The 18,557-nt window shown below is 48.9% G+C and overlaps 1 protein-coding gene across 1 annotated transcript in view; it reads left to right on the forward strand.

Annotated features, from left to right (window-relative positions):
- The window catches only part of RUSC2 (RUN and SH3 domain containing 2), a 33,055-nt gene that overhangs the window by 12,016 nt on the left and 2,482 nt on the right, over positions 1-18,557 (forward strand). Inside the window, 9 exon segments of the mRNA XM_087958785.1 lie at positions 12,839-13,430; positions 13,432-13,610; positions 14,122-14,310; positions 14,579-14,722; positions 15,297-15,373; positions 16,083-16,257; positions 16,599-16,704; positions 17,761-17,807; positions 18,097-18,556. Coding sequence (XP_087814911.1) covers positions 12,839-13,430; positions 13,432-13,610; positions 14,122-14,310; positions 14,579-14,722; positions 15,297-15,373; positions 16,083-16,257; positions 16,599-16,704; positions 17,761-17,807; positions 18,097-18,556 — 1,969 coding nt within the window.

An 18,557-nucleotide genomic window follows, 5' to 3' on the forward strand; every position in this document is an offset into this window, starting at 1 on the left:
CTCCGCCTGCAAACTTTGCCTGTGCAAAGTTTAAGCCTGAAGCCCCGGAAACCCCAGCAACTTCCCAGCAACTTTCGGCTTCCTTTTAACTCGCAGGCGCTCGCGCCTGGCCCCGAGCCACGCGGGCGGAGGGGAAGCCCGTGGCGGGCGGGCTGCTTGGAGGAGGCGACCGGCGGTGCTCGGCAGCAGCAACAGGCAGTTCCGCCCGGCTCCGCTCAGGTGTCCAGCTGGGGCTGTCAGGAGTTGCTACCGCGGCGCAGCTCCGCGCGCTCCAGTCTCGCATTGCCTTGGGAAGAAAAGGCAAAACCAGGAGCCGCTGAGCCTGAGCCTCCGGTGCTGCTGCTGCCGTTGCAAAGCACTGCCGCGGCTCTTCCTTTTGCCTTTCCCTTCCCGAGGCAACGGGACTGGAGCCGTGCGGAGCGCGGCCGGCGGTAGCAACTCCTGACTCAGGGGCCTCCGAGGGAGGAAGGAGGAGAAGAGGGGGAAGGGTGGGGGCGATTCCCAAAAAATCTTGTGCTGACCCAGCCCGTCTGTCAAATTTTAAAAGTCAATGCGGCCCCCGAGCCAAAAGTTTGCCCACCCGCCCTAGCAGAACCTGCACGGCAGTCAGGCAGGCAGGCAAATATGTGAGATAAATGTTGTTGTAGTTTACACTCAGTAAAACAGATACAATGTGCTAGTTAAATAGTTTATTCCAGTAAGATTTATAGCATAGTCAAACAGTCCATATATCATACACTAGTTCAGTCCGTCCGGGGATTAATCAGTTGCAAAGTCCAGTGTCGAAAAAGAGGTCAGTAAACTTACACTATCAGTCCAGCAATATATCTCTTTGCAGTAGAGATATGAAGAAATCAAACCTCTTTTCTTCCTTCAGCAACAGCAGGGAAACACGCAGTTAACAAACCATCAATCCATCATCGTCTGCAAGCAATCCAGTAAGCCAGCAATCAATCAGGTTCTCTTGCTCCCTCTTATGGCGATTTTACAACCGCACCCAAAATTACATGCTTTGCAGTTAAAGTGACACACACTTAAACTCACTATCATAGTCTATATATATTATTTTACCCAAACTACGTTAGATAACCTATGTTATTCCTAACATACTCCCCTTTTGGGTAATATAATAATATATATATCTATTTACATCCTTAAACCATAGTTATCACAACTTTCTTTATGTTTGACTGAACCTTGGGTTTTTGTAAATTGATCAGCAATATTTTCTTCAGTCATGCAATATTCCAATCTTATCAAACCATTTTTTACAGATTGTCTTACATTCAGATATCTAAGATCTGTATGCTTAGATCTCGTTTTTACAGCAATATTTGTAGCCAATCGTATGGCTGCTTGATTGTCCTCATAAACTACAATGGAATCATTAACAGTTATTCCCATATCTAGTAACAACTGTTTATACAGAATTAAATCAGTACATAATAAAGATAGACATGAAAATTCTGCTTCCATTGTGGACATACTTATGTGTTGCTGTCTAATTGACCTCCAACCAATCAGTGCTTTTCCTAATAGTATAGCCGTACCTGAAGTTGATTTCCTAGTGTTTATGTCTGTTGCAAAACTTGCATCAGCATATGCACTTAAAATCAGATCATCTTTTGGCTCCAAATACAATGCATAGTGCATTGTCCTTTTAAGATATCTTAATATACGCTTTATCGCTTGCCAGTGTTGTTCAGTGGGTTCAGCGTTGAATCTTGCCAATTGATTAACGCCATAGGCAATGTCTGGCCTTGACCAATTACTAATATACGATAAACTACCAATTAGTGATTGATAAATAGTCTTATCGAATTTTGGACTTTGAGCATCAGTGTGGCCAAATTCCTGATTCATTGGAGTTTTAGCCGGTTTACAAATTTCCATCTTGTATGTTTTTAGTAATTGATAAATCTTATCCTCTTGAGATATCTTATAGCCACCTTTGGTTTTATTTATTGTCAATCCTAGATACTGTTTTATCTCTCCTAATTGCTTTAATTTTATCCTCTTACCTAATAATGATATTATTTCAGTAGCTTCATTAGTTTTTGTAATTAAGGCAATATCATCTGTAAACAACAATAATAATGACACTATTCCATTTTTCTCTCTCTTAAATACACATGGATCAGCTAAACCTGCTTTAAACCCTATATTGTTTAACTCCTTAACAATATATTGGTTCCATTCATAACCAGATTGTTTTAATCCATAGAGACTCTTTTTAAGTTTCCAACAGTCATTATTTGTTTTATCATCCTTAATTTCTACTGGTTTCTTAAGGTATATAGTGTGCTGCAATGGTGCATGCAGATAGGCAGTTTCTACATCTAAGTGATTTATAATATAATTCTTCTTAGCTGCCCATACTAAAGCTGCTCTCAAGGTTGTTGCTTTTAGACTCGGTGCAAATATTTCATCATAATCACAAGCAATTTGATTAAATCCTTGAGCTACCAACCTAGCCTTATGGGTAACAGTCCCATTTTCACCTGTTTTTAATTTAAATATCCATTTACAGCCAATGGACTTTTCTCCTGGAGGTAATTTAACATTTTCATATACTTCCATTTGTTTTAATGAATTTAATTCTTTCTCCATTGCTCTTTGCCAATTTTCTTGTTCTTTTGCTGGATACATTCTAAGTTCTTCAACAGTAGTTGGAACTTTACTAACTTGGCAAACTACACTTGCTTGGTACCTGTCAGGTGGTCTGGTTTCACGTGTTCATCGTCTAGGTATTACAGGGCTTACAGGTGGACTTTCATTTACTACCTGTTCCTGGTTATCTATTTCTTCCTGTTCAACTATTTCTTCCTCTTCTGGTCCTATATGCTCTTCCTGTACTTCCTCTTTAATTGTACTCTTCTTATTACTGATATGTGATTTTGGTCTTTTGTAGGTTTCTATGATTACTTCCTTACTTGAATCTTGCTCCAGTTTTTCCCATCCTACATGTTCAAGGAATTGTGCACTAGCACTACAGTAAACTCTAGGTGTACCTTTTTCCCAGAATCTGTATGATTTGTGATTAGATTCATAACCTACAAAGAATAACTTTTTAGCCCTATGCTGCCCCTTATGTCTCAGTTGTGTAGGAATATGCACCCATGCTGGTGCTCCAAATGTGTGCATGTAGCTGAGGTCAGGTTTTCTACCATGCCACCGTGTGAACGCTAATTCACCTGTTGTTGAGTTAACATTATTCAATATATGATTACCACACATTATTGCTTCTCCCCACAAAGTTTCAGGTAATCCTGAATCCGACAACATAGTACGAGCCATTGCCTGTATTGTTTGGCCTCGTCTTTCTATAAAGGAGTTATGTTGTGGCCTATATGGTGCAGACTTTTTATGTTCAACACCTGCCATCTTCAGTCTGTTTTGGAATTTATTGTTTATAAATTCCGTACCATTATCAGTTACAAGAGTTACTAGTTTCCTTTTAGTTTTTCTTTCTGCAAACTTCAACCAATTAAAGAAATTCTGATATATTTCCGTTTTACTTTTCATTAAATAACAGAAACCATAGCTGGAATAATGATCCATTATACTTAATATATAACGAGCACCTCCCACACTTGGTTTTTTAGGACCTATAATATCAGCAAATACGACCTCTAGAGGTTCCTTTGTTTTAAATCCATTTATTCTATTTGCTGGTATTGCCTTGCTTTTTTCTTGACTACAAGCATTGCAAATACTTACTGCAAGGCTTCAGTTTTATACCTTCAGACAGTTCAACCGTTTGTTTGAGCATTTTAAAATTTATATGCCCTAAATGTCTGTGTAACAAATGTATGCATTCATCATGAGGTTTAACGTTATTATAAACTGTGTTAGCTACCTCTAATGAATTATCATTTAACACATACAATTCACCTTTTAAAGTTGCAGTCACTTTTTTACCTTCTTTTTCTATTATGCAGTTTTCTCCCCTAAAGTAACTACATAACCTAGTTTAACCAAAACTCTAACCGAAAGCAAATTAAACTTAAGTTGTGGTACATATAACATTTTTACATTTTCTTTTATGCAAGAACAATGTGCAATACCTTCACCTTTTGCTTTCATTTTCCAGCCATTAGCTAACGATATCTGCTGTGAACTCGTGGACATCTTAACAAATCTTTTCTTATCTTTCATTATGCTACAACCCATAAATTATTATTCACAGTTTCGTTGCTATACATGGCTAACTCAAAGCATTTTTTATCCTTTTGATGCCTTTTAGCATTCTGGCTGGCATTGTGGCGTTTTCCTTTCTTGCAGAATCTAACCAAATGTCCTTTTCCTCCACAATTAAAACATTTTCTAATTGTATAGGCTGTAGTAGATTCTTTATCTTCTTCTTTTGGTTGTTCCCTTCTGAGTTGATCCCTTTCAAGCCTTCTCCTGGCTTCTTCAATTAATCTGCCAGTAATGTCAGTTAATGTGAGGTTATCTTTTGGCAGTACTTCAAGTGAAGTTACATAGTCGTCATAGCTCTCATATAACGAAGACAAAATTATATAAACCTGATGTAGTTCTGTAAAGATAAGTTCTTTTTCATGCAGTTCCTGAAAAATTCTCTTCATTATGTTTAAATGAGTCAACATGTCTCCATTCTTTTGAAGATGTGTTCTGAACAGTTTTTGTGTAAGATTTATATGTGCTCCTACACTGTCTCGAACATAAATCTTCTTTAAATTCTCCCAACACTTAGCAGCTGTTTCTTCTCCACGAATATGGACAAGCTGCTGGTCACAGAGTGTCAGTTCTATTATACAGAGCTTGCTCATTCTTCAGTTTATATTCTTGTATTTTCTGGGCATCATCCTCATCCTCCGGATCCCATGCATCTACCTCTGGTGGGTTTTGTATTATACTCCACAAACCTTCTCTGCGTAGAAGTAGGCTGCATTTCATAGACCATGAAACATAGTTTGTTCCATCCAGTTTGGATATTAGAGACAAACTTTGTAAATTGACTTGTGCCATCTTTTTCTGGATATTAAACTATAATTAATAAAACACAGCTGTCTGTTTACAGTATTGTGTAACTACACAAACTCTCACTTTATACAAGCCTGTTATATCCTGGTTAGTGTGACTGTGCAGCTGGGCCCATAACCAGTGTTAGGGATATACACCCTAGCAGAACCTGCACGGCAGTCAGGCAGGCAGGCAGGCAAATATGTGAGATAAACGTTGTTGTAGTTTACACTCAGTAAAACAGATACAATGTGCTAGTTTATAGCATAGTCAAACAGTCCATATATCATACACTAGTTCAGTCCGTCCGGGGATTAATCAGTTGCAAAGTCCAGTGTCGAAAAAGAGGTCAGTAAACTTACAATATCAGTCCAGCAATATATCTCTTTGCAGTAGAGATATGAAGAAATCAAACCTCTTTTCTTCCTTCAGCAACAGCAGGGAAACACGCAGTTAGCAAACCATCAATCCATCATCGTCTGCAAGCAATCCAGTAAGCCAGCAATCAATCAGGTTCTCTTGCTCCCTCTTATGGCGATTTTACAACCGCACCCAAAATTACATGCTTTGCAGTTAAAGTGACACACACTTAAACTCACTATCATAGTCTATATATATTATTTTACCCAAACTACGTTAGATAACCTATGTTATTCCTAACAGTAGTACACAACAATGATGTATTCCACTATCATTCTGAAGTTTTGGAGAGTTTTGTCTTTAAAGCCATATTTTGAAACCCATATTCGACAAAGCCTATTTGCAGTTGTGAACCAGCGTGAATGACTTTCGGGGCCAATATCCAGAAGAACCAGATGTGTGGGAAGTTCTCCTGTGTGATCCTATATCCATATGATTGATCCTTTACAACACTGTTCAGCTCAGTGAAATGAGAGGATTACCAACTGAAACTCTGGTGAATGAAGGATCCATGTCAAGTTTTGTTGCAGTGTCTAGCATGTTGCCAATTTTACACTGCCCATTTGTTGTTAGTCAAGGTAATAATAGAATAGAACAGAACAGAATAGAATAAACAGAGTTGAAAGGGACCTTGGAGGTCTTCTAGTCCAACCCCCTGCTTAGGCAGGAAACCCTACACCACTTCAGACAAATGGTTATCCAATCTCTTCTTAAAAACTTCCAGCGCTGGTGCATTCACAACCACTGGAGGTTCCATTGATTAATTGTTCTAACTGTCAAGAAACTTCTATTTAGTTCTAAGTTGCTTCTCTCCTTGATTAGTTTCCACCCATTGCTTCTTGTCCTGGCCTTCAGGTGCTTTGGAGAAGAGCTTGACTGCCTCTTCTATGGGGCAGCCCGTGAGATATTGGAAGACTGCTGTCATGGCACCCCAGTCCTAATCTTCATCGAACTAGACCTACCCAGTTCCTGCAACCGTTCTTCATATGTTTTAGCCTCCGGTCCCCTAATCCTCATTGTTGCTCTTCTCTGCACTCTTTCCAGAGTCTCCACATCTTTTTACACATTGTCTTCCCATCCAATTCTGTGATCAAGTGTAGGTGTAACTCATTCGTGTGGCGTGCACACACCAACCGGTCAAGGTTGACCTCTACCCAGTGCATGGCATCACCTTCACAGCCGGTATTAACACTTGTAGAATTTCCTCCACTGGCCTTCAAGCTTTTGTCAATGCCTTCCTCCTCCTCCTCCTCCTCCTCCTCCTCTTCCTCCTCTCCTCCCTCCCCCCCTCCTCCTCCTCCTTCCTGAAATACACCAGATTATCTGCAAGCACTTGAGCGGGCCCTCCTGCTTTTGAGCCTTTCTCTGGAGTGAAATGATAAAGAGATTTTCCAGCCGGCTCACTGCACTCAGAATAATGTTCTTCTTTGATGGTTCTGGGGAATTGCTGGTCTGAACTGTTTAATTGCCTCTCTATGGCCATCCAAGAAGGTGCATTCTCTTCCGCCCTTCCTACAGAGCTCATCCAATGCTTGATCTAGGGACTTTTTTCCTGGGCTCTCTTGACTTTATTGTGGTCAACTACAAGTCTCTTGTCTTCTTCGGTGATCAAGCCAGCATCTATGAAGGCGGCTGTGGTAATGGCAGCAGCGGCACCTGGACCAACACCGTATCTTATGCTCTGCATAGCGGCATTTGTTATTTCTAATCTACCGTATTCTGTCTTTTCTTTTGAAGTAGAGGCCCGTGGGTTTGGTCTAAGGCAGGGGTATCAAACTTGCGGCCCATGGCCCTGATGCGTCACCCACTGGCCAGGCCCACCCCAGGTTTAGCAAAATCACGATAAGTCACGTGACGACAACGTGATGCCATGAGTTTGACCCCCCCCCCCGGTCTAAGGTCTCTTCATAACTTCCTCTTCATCTTCATCATCAGCGTAGCCTTCATTTCCGTCATAAGAGATCATCACATCATTTGTCGGTATTGAAATATCTGGAATACTTCTCTGATTCTATTTAGCGAGCCTTTTGCTCTCATCGTTTTCTGCTTTTGGCTTTTGCCTCGTTGTTTCTGCTCGGGCACATCTGGCAAACCAATCTGGTGTGATCCAAAAGAACCAATCTTGTCTCGTGGACCTTTCACGAAGGAACAAGTTCCTTCAGTGGCACCTTCGTCTCCTTAGGGCAGGTACGGTTACGGGGAGCGTCTTTTTTGCAGCCAGCAGGGCAGCTGGACCCGGCACGCAGAACCATTTGACCTTTGCAGCCAAGGATGTCAAACCGTTGGTCAAGTTTCACAGTGAAAGTCTCTTTGGCATCTAGCTTTCCTCTACCAAGAGATCTACTTCTGGCTTGATTCCAGCTCTCTTGGATCTTGTTCAAGATTGCCACTCGTGAATTTACAACAGGGATCACAACAGAACTTTTCTCTCGTTCCCACTTTTCAAGCACTTTTGGATAAATGCCTCTTGCAAGACTGGCTGCTGGGTGGTTTCTAGCATCATCACTTCTTTGTTCTCTTTAACAGTAGGCCGTATCTGAGAAGGTCTCGCAGGGTTGGGAGTTCAGACGGCAACAAGTCTATGCCAGTCCCAGTTAGGTTGCTCATATGAGTGAATGTTCTTTTTTTAGAAGCCATTACAAATCAGTTATCACACTAACAGGAAACGAGGCCAGCAATATTAACACTCTCAGACAAAATAACATTTAACAAAAAGAGAAAGGCAGCTGAACCTGTAAAATGAAACAAACAAAATGTTAAGTTATGATATTTATGTAGTTTCTTACCAAACACATCTACATTATGTTAAACTAGCCAAAAAATCTTTACATTCCCCAAGGCATGTCACAACTTCTTTTTTAAACAAATTTTATTAATTTTTTAAAGACAAACAAAACATAAGACATAAAAGCATAAAACCTCCTTTCTAAAAGTTACTTATAGGTTTTAACAAGGCAAATAAAACATTATTTTATACAGCATAGTTCCACATTATCACATTTCCATTTAAGCACATATATATCTTTTCCAAATTTCTCATTATTTCTCCCTTCACTTTTATTCAATTATATTTCTTTCTATCAAGGTTTTATTAATTCTCAGTCAAATATGAACACACAAAATGCAAAACATAAAACTTCTGACAAACAAAACATAAGACATAGAAACATAAAACCTCCTTTCTAAAAGCTGCTTATAGATTTTAACAAAGCAAATAGAACATTATTTTGTACAGCATAGTTCCACATTATCACATTTCCATTTAAACACATATATGTCTTTTCCGAATTTCTCATTGTTTCTCCCTTCACTTTTATTCAATTATATTTCTTTCTATCAAGGTTTTATTAATTCTCAATCAAACATGAACACACAAAATACAAAACATAAAACAAGACATAGAAACATAAAACCTCCTTTCTGAAGGCTACTTGTAGATTTTGACAAAACAAATAAGACATTCTTTTATACAAGATAATTCCAAATTATCATTTGTACATATCTTTTCCAAATTTCTCATTGTTTCTCCCTTTAGTTTTATTCCTCCAAGGTTTTATTAATTCTCAATCAAACATAGCTAAGCAAAACACAAAACATAAAACATAAAACTTCTTTTTGGAAAGTGGCTTAGCCCCAGGTTACATCTTTTTTTACAGACCTAAATCAAATTCATGCTCACCTTATATACCATTCTTATCTTATTTACCATTCTATATTTTCTATATAACTTCTCCCTTCTTTTCACTCTCTTAATTATATTTGTTTATTTCATCTTATTTTAAAATCATTATACTTGTATCTTTTGTCCGTTCTTTTCCGATTATCTATTTATCTCTTCTCTTTAACAGAAAATTTCCCCTGTAATCACTTTTAAAGTGTGACGCCTTTCTATCTTTCCCCTATATTGACACTTAAAATAATACATAATTTCCATTCTGATTCTGCTTAGTACATTCTACATGTTGCATTTAAAAAAAAAAAGTTTATAATATAGTTAAATATATAATTTCCATTCTAATTCTAATTCTGCTTAATACATTATTTTAAAATAAGAAAGAAATAGTAAATTTATAATAACATTAAGACAATAACGAATTAAACTATAACTGAACTTAATCATTTTACACATTCTCTTTAATGTTTTATTGAATATTAAGATCTATCATTATTAAACATTTTAATATTTTAATATTTTATTAAATCTTATAATATTCCAATACACTATTTCAAATGCAAATACTACAATACTACCGTGTTTCTCACATAATAAGGCCGGGCCTTATTTTTTTGAGCCCGAAAAACGGCTAGGGCGTCTTTTCGGGGTAACTTAATTTCCCCTTTCATCCTCATCTAGAGCGCCTGCTGGCAGCCTCGCCACCAGCCGCTCCTAACGGGCGATCATGGCGAAGCGCAGAGAGCTCCCTACTCCCACCAAACACCTTTGCTGCAGACCCAAGACCTTTGGCACCTGCCGCTGTTGCTTTCCCTTCTGCCCATTCCGCTGCCGTTTGGAGTGCCGTTGGAGGTGCTGCCGCCATTTGGAGCTGCCTCTGCCGTTTGAGTGCCGCCATCACGCTTGAGCTGCCGCTCGCGTTTGAGCACTGCCGCTGTTTGGAGCACCACCGCCACTCCAAACACGGTGGCAGCTCCAAACACGGAAGCGGCAGCTCCAAACGTGACGGCGGCACTCCAAACGGCGGCGGCAGATCCAAACGGCGGCGGCGGCTCCGCTTCTGTGTTTGGAGCTGCCTCTGCCGTTTGGAGCTGCCGCTGCCGTTGGAGTGCCGCCGTCACGTTTGAGCTGCTGCTTCCGTGTTTGGAGCTGCCGCCGTGTTTGGAGTGGCGGTGGTGCTCCAAACAGCGGCAGTGCTCCAAACGCGGAAGCGGCAGCTTCAAACGGCAGAGGCGGCTCCAAATGGCAGAGGCAGCTCCAAACGGCAGAGGCAGCTCCAACGGCACTCCAAATGGCGGCGGCGGCTCCAAACGGCAGAGGCAGCTCCAAACGGCGGCAGCAGCTCCAACGGCACTCCAAACGGCGGTGGCAGCTCCAATGGCACTCCAAATGGCAAGTCCCCCCACCCTTCCCCCTATTTTACATGTTTTAAACTAGGCCTAAATTTGGGGGGAGGGGCTTAATTTGATTTTATGCCTAGAAAACATGCTGGGTCTTCCTATTGGTGGAGGCCGTATTGTTGGAGAAACACGGTATCTTATGTACTCTTGCAGAATCTTTCTTTAATTATGCTTTACCCTTTATCTCTGAAAAAGATCTGCTTTTTGGCATCTTGTTTCAAGCCTTTATGGCTTTTTTTCCCTCCCATTCTTCTCCTGTCTGACCTTTTTGCCCCCCCCTCTCCTAACCTCCGTCTTTTTAACTTCCCCTCTCTGTTGTATTTCTCTTTTCTGTTGCTTTCTAACATTGTACCTTTTTTTCACCTTATTTTTCTCTTTCTTGGTTGTTTTGTTAAATCTTAACTTCTCAATTTTCCTTCCCCTTTTCCTATTTTCTTTCTTAGTTGAACTTTTTTGTCCATTAAAGATGGCTTCTTCCTCTTCTTCTTCTCCTTCTTCCCCATGTAGTTGCTGATAAGTAGAAATCACCATTTCTAAAAAGTGGAAGACAGCTCCCAAAGAATCCTTGCCTTCTTGTTCTCCTTCCTTTAATTTTTCATATTCCATTTTTAATTCATCCACAGATAGTGCCATTGTAAAGCTTTTTCTTCTTCTTTTTTTTTTTAAGAACAACTCAAATGTTTTTAATCTTAAAGTAATTTCCAAGCGTTCCAGTTATCAAACAATCCAAACAGACACAAAATATTTCCTCTTCTTCTCTTTGCACTTTCTCCTCCTGGGGCAAAATCCCAAAATATATTTTAAAGCCTAATTACAGTTAATTTCTGGTCTTATAATCTTCAAGGCGTCTCCTCCAACAAGTTCTTAAAGGTTTTTTTAGTCCTCTCCCTTCCCACTTATAACAAAGAGCTTATTTTTACCTTCTGTAAAAAAGCAGGTTTTTCAATGTCCGTTTGCTATCTCCGTAAGGAAGGGGAGTAAACTTTCCCTTCGGCACTTTCATCCGCCGCTTTGATAACCTCTTTTGGAAACAAATGTATCAATCAAAGAGTCAGATTTCCAGGGTGTTTAAATGTATCTTAATGTCCCGGTTCAGCCAAAAAACTTTCTCTTTCTACTTCTTCCTCCTGCACAAATCTTGTCCGGTTGAAGATCTCTTTGTGGCTGCCATTACTGACAGCCGCTCCACCGCCTCAGGAAAAAGGAGTCTAGCCGGCTGGGGAAAGGGGTTGCAATGTCCCCAGACCCCTGCCCGGATCTCCTCTATCTTCCGCTACCTCTCCGGGGTAGCAACAACCCCCAAATCCAATTGGATCGGGGGTACTTCAGCAGCGAGCGCAGCAGGGACCCGCAGAGTCGCGGATTCCTGCCGCCGCCGAAGCCTTGCAACCGGAAGTCCCCGGCATGTCACAACTTTTGAGCACCCCTGATATTTGGAAATGGAAAGTTGAAAAATTTAACACTGTAGAGTGGCTGGAATCATTGTGTAGGCAGGAAGCCTCTAAAGGTTTCTTGTCTGAGAACAGGATAAAAAAATTAGAAAGCACAAGTCTACGTTTTGAAAGCGATGATAGGGGAAATTCAGAAAAATGTCCATATTTTTTTATTTAATTTAAAATGAATTGTTTGAATTTGGATGAAAAAAAACTGACATCCTGGGCCACAGAATGAAAACTCAAGCCAATTTGAGGAAAGCTAACAGGGCAAATGCAGAGATCTCCAATTTAAGAAACACAACTCAACGCACAGCCTAGGCCTGCTGGGAACTTGGGAGGGGCTGGGGGAGGGCAGGGGTTCCGAAATTAAGGTCCTCTTGCCAACCTGCTTGACTTGTGGCAGCGGAAAGCACCTTGGCACCCTGTTGGCTGAGGATGCCTCCTCACAAAGAGGGGAAGACAGCTTGGCAGGTGGGTGGTTGGCAAGCCTGCCTGGGAAGAGGGAGGGAAGGGATCGTGGCCCGGCCCAGCTCTTGAGAAGCACCAAAGGGGGGACTTTGAGGGAGCTCCCCCCAGCCACCCCTCAAGCCCCGAACTATCCTTCTGAATGGAAATTCCAGTTTGGGCACAGCTTAAGCCAGTCTTAACCCTCTTCCCCCAACCCCCCCCCCCCCCAGCATCCTGAGCTGGCTAGCGGGTTGTGCCAACTTGGTCATGATGGGGAATAACCAACCAGGGGTCTCCCTACCTGGCAGGGTCTGGGGGAGAGGCCTTAGGGAGGGCGTACCCTGCTGGCCTGGGGGCGGGCTGCCTTTCCTCCTGTGCCCCCACCATCCAAGAACACCAGCCCACCAGGCCAAGCTGTGCAGAGGTCTGGGCTCGCTGTGCCGCTTTCCTCCGCCGTCTCTCCTTCCCTCCTGCAGGTGGCGCAGCGGATAGCAAGGTGGTGCGCTACAGCAAGGACCAGCGCCCGACCACCTTGCCCATCCAGCCCTTCGTCTTCCAGCACCACTTCCCCAAGCCAGCGAAGGGCCGGGCCCTGCACAGCCACTTGGCCTCCAGCCTCTCCCAGCTCTACAGCCTCTCGGCTGCCACGGCCGCTCGCCCGGCCAGCCGACTCCCCTCCTCTGCTTCCCAGTCCTCCACCTCCACCGAGGGGCCTGTGGGGCACGGCCAGCGTTCTGCCGACGGGGCGGTTTCCCTGGGCGACGGCCATGCCAAGAGGGGGCCGGGGCCAGAGACCACCCGCCTGTCCCCGCTGGGCAGTTACTCTCCGGTGCGCCACCACGTGCCTTTCTTCCAAAGTGGGGGGGAGCCCTCCTCCTGCTCGCCCACCCCAGAGACGCAGCCCCCCCGCAGCAAGTCCTGTCCGGTCTCTGCCAACCTCCTGCCCAGCACCAAAGCTTCTCCAGCTGCTGCCAGCTGTGCCACCCAGGAGGCCCCGGGGGCCGGGGTCCTGCACAAGCAGAGCAAGAGCCCCTCGCTGGTGGCCAAGAAGAAGGAACCCCCGGCCCCCTGCACCCCTGGCCAAGGACCGGCTCCCCGTTGGCTCCCTCCAGCCGTTGTTGTCGTCCGGTGGCTGGAGCCTGGCCAGAGCGGAGAGCCACAGTGAACCCCACTGGAAGATGGGGTGCAGCGAGGCTGCCAGTTTCAACTCCTTGGGTGGTGGCATCCCCGGCCCTCAACGGTAGGTGGGCATTGCAGGGAAAGGCTTCACTTTGCATGCCCGGAGTGTGTGTGTGTGTGTGTGTGTGTGTGTATGCTACAGGTAAATAAATGGGGGCGGTTTTTTTTCTGTTCTGCCCCTTAAGGGAGTGAAAGTTCATCCGTCCCCAGCTGGGTCCCTAGGGAGCCCTGAATGGCCCCCGGGCGCTTGGCCTCCCTGCCCTTCCTGGGCAGGGCCAAGGGGGGAGGAGGCTCCCCGGGGGACCAGCCACCCTGTGGGGGCCATGCAGACGTGCCGGGTGCTGAGTGACCCCTGAATCGCCCTTTCACCCGAGGCAAAGTGGGGGAGGGGGGAGGCCTCTGCTGGGGAGGCAGGCAGCCTGACCTCAGGGCCTCCTTCACACACACGCACCCATCTCACCTACACCGTGAGGTGCTGGCCGGGGGGGACGGGGGACGGTGCCCCATCTCAAATGCCGCTGCTGCTCAGGGTGGCCTGTCTCTGTCTCCTCCTCCGGGGCTTCGGCTGCTGCGGCCACAGCCAACCACCTCTCCCTGCAAGCCCTGAAGTGGCGGGAGTACCGGCGGAGGAACCCCTTGGGGCTGGACCACATCTCGGACCTGGCAGGACTGACCGGCCACCTGGACTGGAAGCAGCCGGAGAGCAAGCCGCCCTGGAGGAACCCTCTGCTGGAGATGCCGGCGGGCCACTCCAGACCCAGACTCCACGGTGCGCCTGGGCCCTTGCGGGCTCCCCTGGCTGGCCGGCCCAAGGAAAGGCTCCTAAGGGGCCCCGAGGCCATGGGGGCTCCCCAGAAGGGGGGGCCTGCAGCGCCCCCTGCCCCTCACTTGCTCCCTTCCCCAGCCTGGGGTCTCTCTGGAGTCTTTGCTTCCATGGCTGCCCAGAGACGGTGTGGAGTGGGGCGGCCCCAGAGCCCCATCAAGTAACCAGGTGGGTCTGCCGTGCCCCCCTTCTCCCCCCCCCCCATGTCCTGCAGGACCGGCGGTGAAAGAGCCACTCCAAAGCTTCCCTGACTTCTTCCCCGACTGTTTCTCCTTGGCCGAGAAGCCACCGGCCGAGTTCTGCCTCTCCCCGGACGGCAACACCGAGTCCATCTCCGTGGATCTGCTGCAGAAGAGGGGTCAGTCGGGGGCGGGGGCACTCCCATATGCACTAAGGGGGCTTTCCTGGGGGCGCTCAGGTAGAGGATGGAGGTAGAGGATGGAGGGCAGTGAGGAAGGCTCGGCTCCCCTTGCAGAGGAGGCCATGGTGCCCTCCAACCTTGGCAGCCGGGCTCCCCTTGCGGAGGGTCATTGCCCAGAGCGGAGCCGTCTTTTGAGGGGGCTTGTGGGGAAGGGACCCAGGCAGGGAAGGAACCTGGTGCAGTCAGGAAAGAGGGCTCCGACCCCCCAGCTGTTTCCGAAGACCCCCAGATGTGACCCTAGTTCAAACATGTGGCTGTTAGGCAGGGCAAGCCCCCTGGAGGGAGGGGTCTTCGGAGAAAGGGAGACGGGGGTCTTTAGGGTCCCTCAGCTGCTCTGCACTTTCAGCCCCGCTCCCCGGGATGGCCTGAGAGGAAGAGAGTAGGGCTCATTTGACACAGAAGAGCCCCCACCCCAAATGTCTGGAGCCAGAACAGGCCCCCCAGAGGCCTGGATGGGAAGGAGGGGCTATGGGTGAGGGCCAAGCGCAGCCTCGTCTCTTCTGCCCACCAGGTCTCATCAAAGCGATCAACATGTCCGTGGACCTCATTGTGGCCCATTTTGGGACCAGCAGGGATCCCGGAGTGAAGGTGAGCTGGCTTTCCTCTTGGTCTCCTCTCCCTTCAGCGCCTCCATCGATCCAGCGCGAGGCCTTCCCTGCAATGGCCCTTTAAGGCATGTCCACCTCATGGGCATCGCCGGGGCCTCTGCCACTTTGGGACAGTTGAGGGTGGCAGGAAGTGGGGTGGCCTTAGGAAAGACGGACGCATCAGCCCCGAGAAGGACGAGCGGGTGGTGAGGAAAGTCAGGTGGGCCTGTTGACTCCTGGCTACAAGATTCTGTGGTTGGGTGCGGCCTGCCTTTGAGGGCTGGTGGGCAAGCAGACCAGAATGTCGGGCCAAGAGCTTGCCCCCCCCGCCTCCACCCCACTTTCCAGGAAAGCTTTCCTACCCCTCCCTGGGGCCGACCCCACGGGGCTGCGCATGACCGAGGCGGGGGCTTTCAAGAGCGGCGCCACCCCAAAGCCCAAGCTGAGCTGGGGGGCCTCCAGCCAAGCAGAGGGGTGGGGAGGAGCGGCTGCTGCTGTGGAGGTCTGGGGGGGGGGCTTCCTTGTCTCCCCTTTTGAAAGGAGGGGGGGAGGCTTTGCCCGCCAACCAACCCCCCCACCGCCTTCTGCGTTCCTCCTGCTCAAGTCTCTGCCAAGCCTGCAGGTCGGAAGGGGAGGGGAGTGCTGGGAGAGCTGGGGGTGGGGGAGAGGAGGCCTGGCCCCCACCCTGTGACCTGTCCTCTCTTCTTCAGGCCAAACTGGGGAACAGCTCAGTGAGCCCTAATGTGGGGCATCTCGTCCTGAAGTACCTGTGTCCGGCCATCCGGGACGTCCTGAGTGACGGGCTCAAGGCCTACGTGCTGGACGTGATTGTTGGCCAGAGGCGGAACGTCCCCTGGAGCATTGTGGAGGCCTCCACGCAGCTGGGTAGGGGCTCCCGGTCTGGGCCCCCAAGGATCCCCCTGTCTTCTCCCGCCCTGGGAGGGCCCCAGGCTCCCTCCCCCAGCACCGGCCAGCCCTTGCCTGCATGGCGTGTGAGCCTGCCCCGGAGGAAGAATCGGGGGCTGTCCAGGTGACCCTGGGGCCTTGCTAGGCAGGGGGCTGGCCAGAGAGCCTGCAAAGGAGGGTCAATCTCTGCCCTCCAGCTGCTTAAAAGGGACCGGCTGCCCATCGGGGCCAGTGGGGAGCAGCAGGAGGGGAACACTGGCTCGAAAGTGCACCTGAAGGGACCCCCATGCCCCCTTCTGACGCCCCCTCCTCTCCCGCAGGGCCCTCCACGAAGGTCCTGCACAGCCTCTACAGCCGTGTCAGCCAGTACCCGGAGCTCACCAGCCACAACATGCGCTTCAACGCCTTCATCTTCGGCCTCCTCAAGTGAGCAGGGCTGCGTCCCCCCTGCCCTGTTGCGGCCGGAGCCAGGAGGGCCAGGGGTGTGGGGGGCGCTGCTCTGCCCCTGGGAAGGAGGCAGCAGGAGGGAGGGGGCCTCCTGAAGCAGCGTGGCTCAACCTCAGCGACCCCCGGGATCCCCCAGCCTGCCCCACCCTGACCCTCACCGAACCCGGCATTGCTGGCTAGGGAATTCGGGGAGGTGAAGTCCACCAATGAGGGTGGCCAGAGCGCAAAGGCAGCACCGGGAAGGAAGGAGGCTCCTTCAGCCACCGGCCAAAACGAAAAATGGGGGTTTTTGGACCAATGTGGGCAGGCAGACAAAAGGACCCACCACCGACCGACGGGCAAGGCTGAGAGGCTCCGTGGCAGGGAAGGGAAACTGGGAAGCAGCCAGTAGCCCCAGGGGAGGGAGGCCAGCAGCGCAGGGACGTTGGTGGTCCAGGCGCTAAGTAGGGAGAGGTGGCCCAAGCGAGGTTTCCCGCTTTCCTGGACGCTGTGGGAGCCGCCACTGTCCTTGGGCCGGACCGACCCTCCTCGGAGGGGCTTTTGCTCAAACGGAGCTTTGCTCCGTAAAGGTGAAACGAGACGCTTTCTCCTCCAGCCAGGATCCAGAGCCACCACGAACTCTGTGCTCCCGTGTGGCCCAGGTCTCTCGATGCTGAAGCAAGTGCCCAGGTGCACCCACAGCTGAGGCCCTGGTGCCAATTATTCTTCTAGCCTTGGATTCTTATCCTGCTGTCGTTTTTCCGTATATTTTTAGTCCAAATCAAGGCTGCAAACATACCTGGCAGTCCTGCCCCCCGTTTTCCCCACAACAACAGCCCTGTGAGGGGGGCTGGGCTGAGGGGGGAGGCGGAGGCCCAAAGTCACCCAGGCAGGCGAGACTAGAACTCACCGCCTCCCGGTTCCTAGGCCAGCAGCTTCACCCTGGCACCCTGTGGCCAGCAAGGCCTGGCTTGTGTCCCCAAACGGTTCCTCACCCTCTCCTCACCTGGGCACTCCTGCCTGTCCTCACCCTCTCTCTGCCTTCTCCCCCGACAGCATCCGGTCCCTGGAGTTCTGGTTCAACCACCTCTACAACCACGAGGGTAGGTTCCTGGCTCCTGACCGCAGTGGGGGAGGGCCGTGTGTGCTGGGGACGGGTTGGGGTGTTGCCCAGGCGGGGGCCCTGCCCTCAGGAGGCTCGACCGCTCTTGCCGGGCAGACCGCTGCCACGCCACTGGGCAAGGTGGCCCTTCCACAGCAGGGGGAATATGGAATGGGGGTTTGGTAGGTGGAGCTGGGCAGCCCGGAGCCCCCTTCGGCTGGCCTGGCTGGGGCTCTGAGCTGCTGAGCTGCCTGGGGGCCCCCACTGACGGTGCCCTTCTGCCCCTCCAGATGTGCTGCAGGCGCACTACCAGCCGACGGGCTTCCTGCCGCTGGCGCACGGGGCCTGCCAGGGCCTCTTGGAGGAGCTGCTCCTGCTGCTCCAGCCGCTCTCCCTGCTGCCCTTCGGCCTGGACCTGCTCTTCGAGCACCACCTGCTGCAGGAGGGCAGGTGGCAGCAGCGGCAGAAGGAGCTCCTGCGGGGCCAGCAGGGCCTGCTGCTCTCCGCCCACTCCACCCTGCAGCTCATGCGCACCCGGGGCGCCCAGCGGGCTGGCGAGGGCTCCCGGGGCCCGACCCCCCCGGAGAGACCAGCGGAGCCCAAGGGGGCCCCGGAGCTGAAGAAGGACAGGCAGGCCAGCTGGTGGCTGCAGCTCACCCAGAGCTCCCAGGTCTACATCCAGGGCTCCCCGGAAGGTGCCCGCCTCGCCCACCAGGAGCGCAGGAAGAGGGCGGGGGCCGGGAGGGTCCCT

Source organism: Notechis scutatus, chromosome 2 (genome assembly GCF_049901735.1).
Source record: "Notechis scutatus isolate UNSWTSFEM ecotype Mainland chromosome 2, rNotScu1.2, whole genome shotgun sequence".
In the NCBI taxonomy this organism is placed as follows: domain Eukaryota; kingdom Metazoa; phylum Chordata; class Lepidosauria; order Squamata; family Elapidae; genus Notechis; species Notechis scutatus.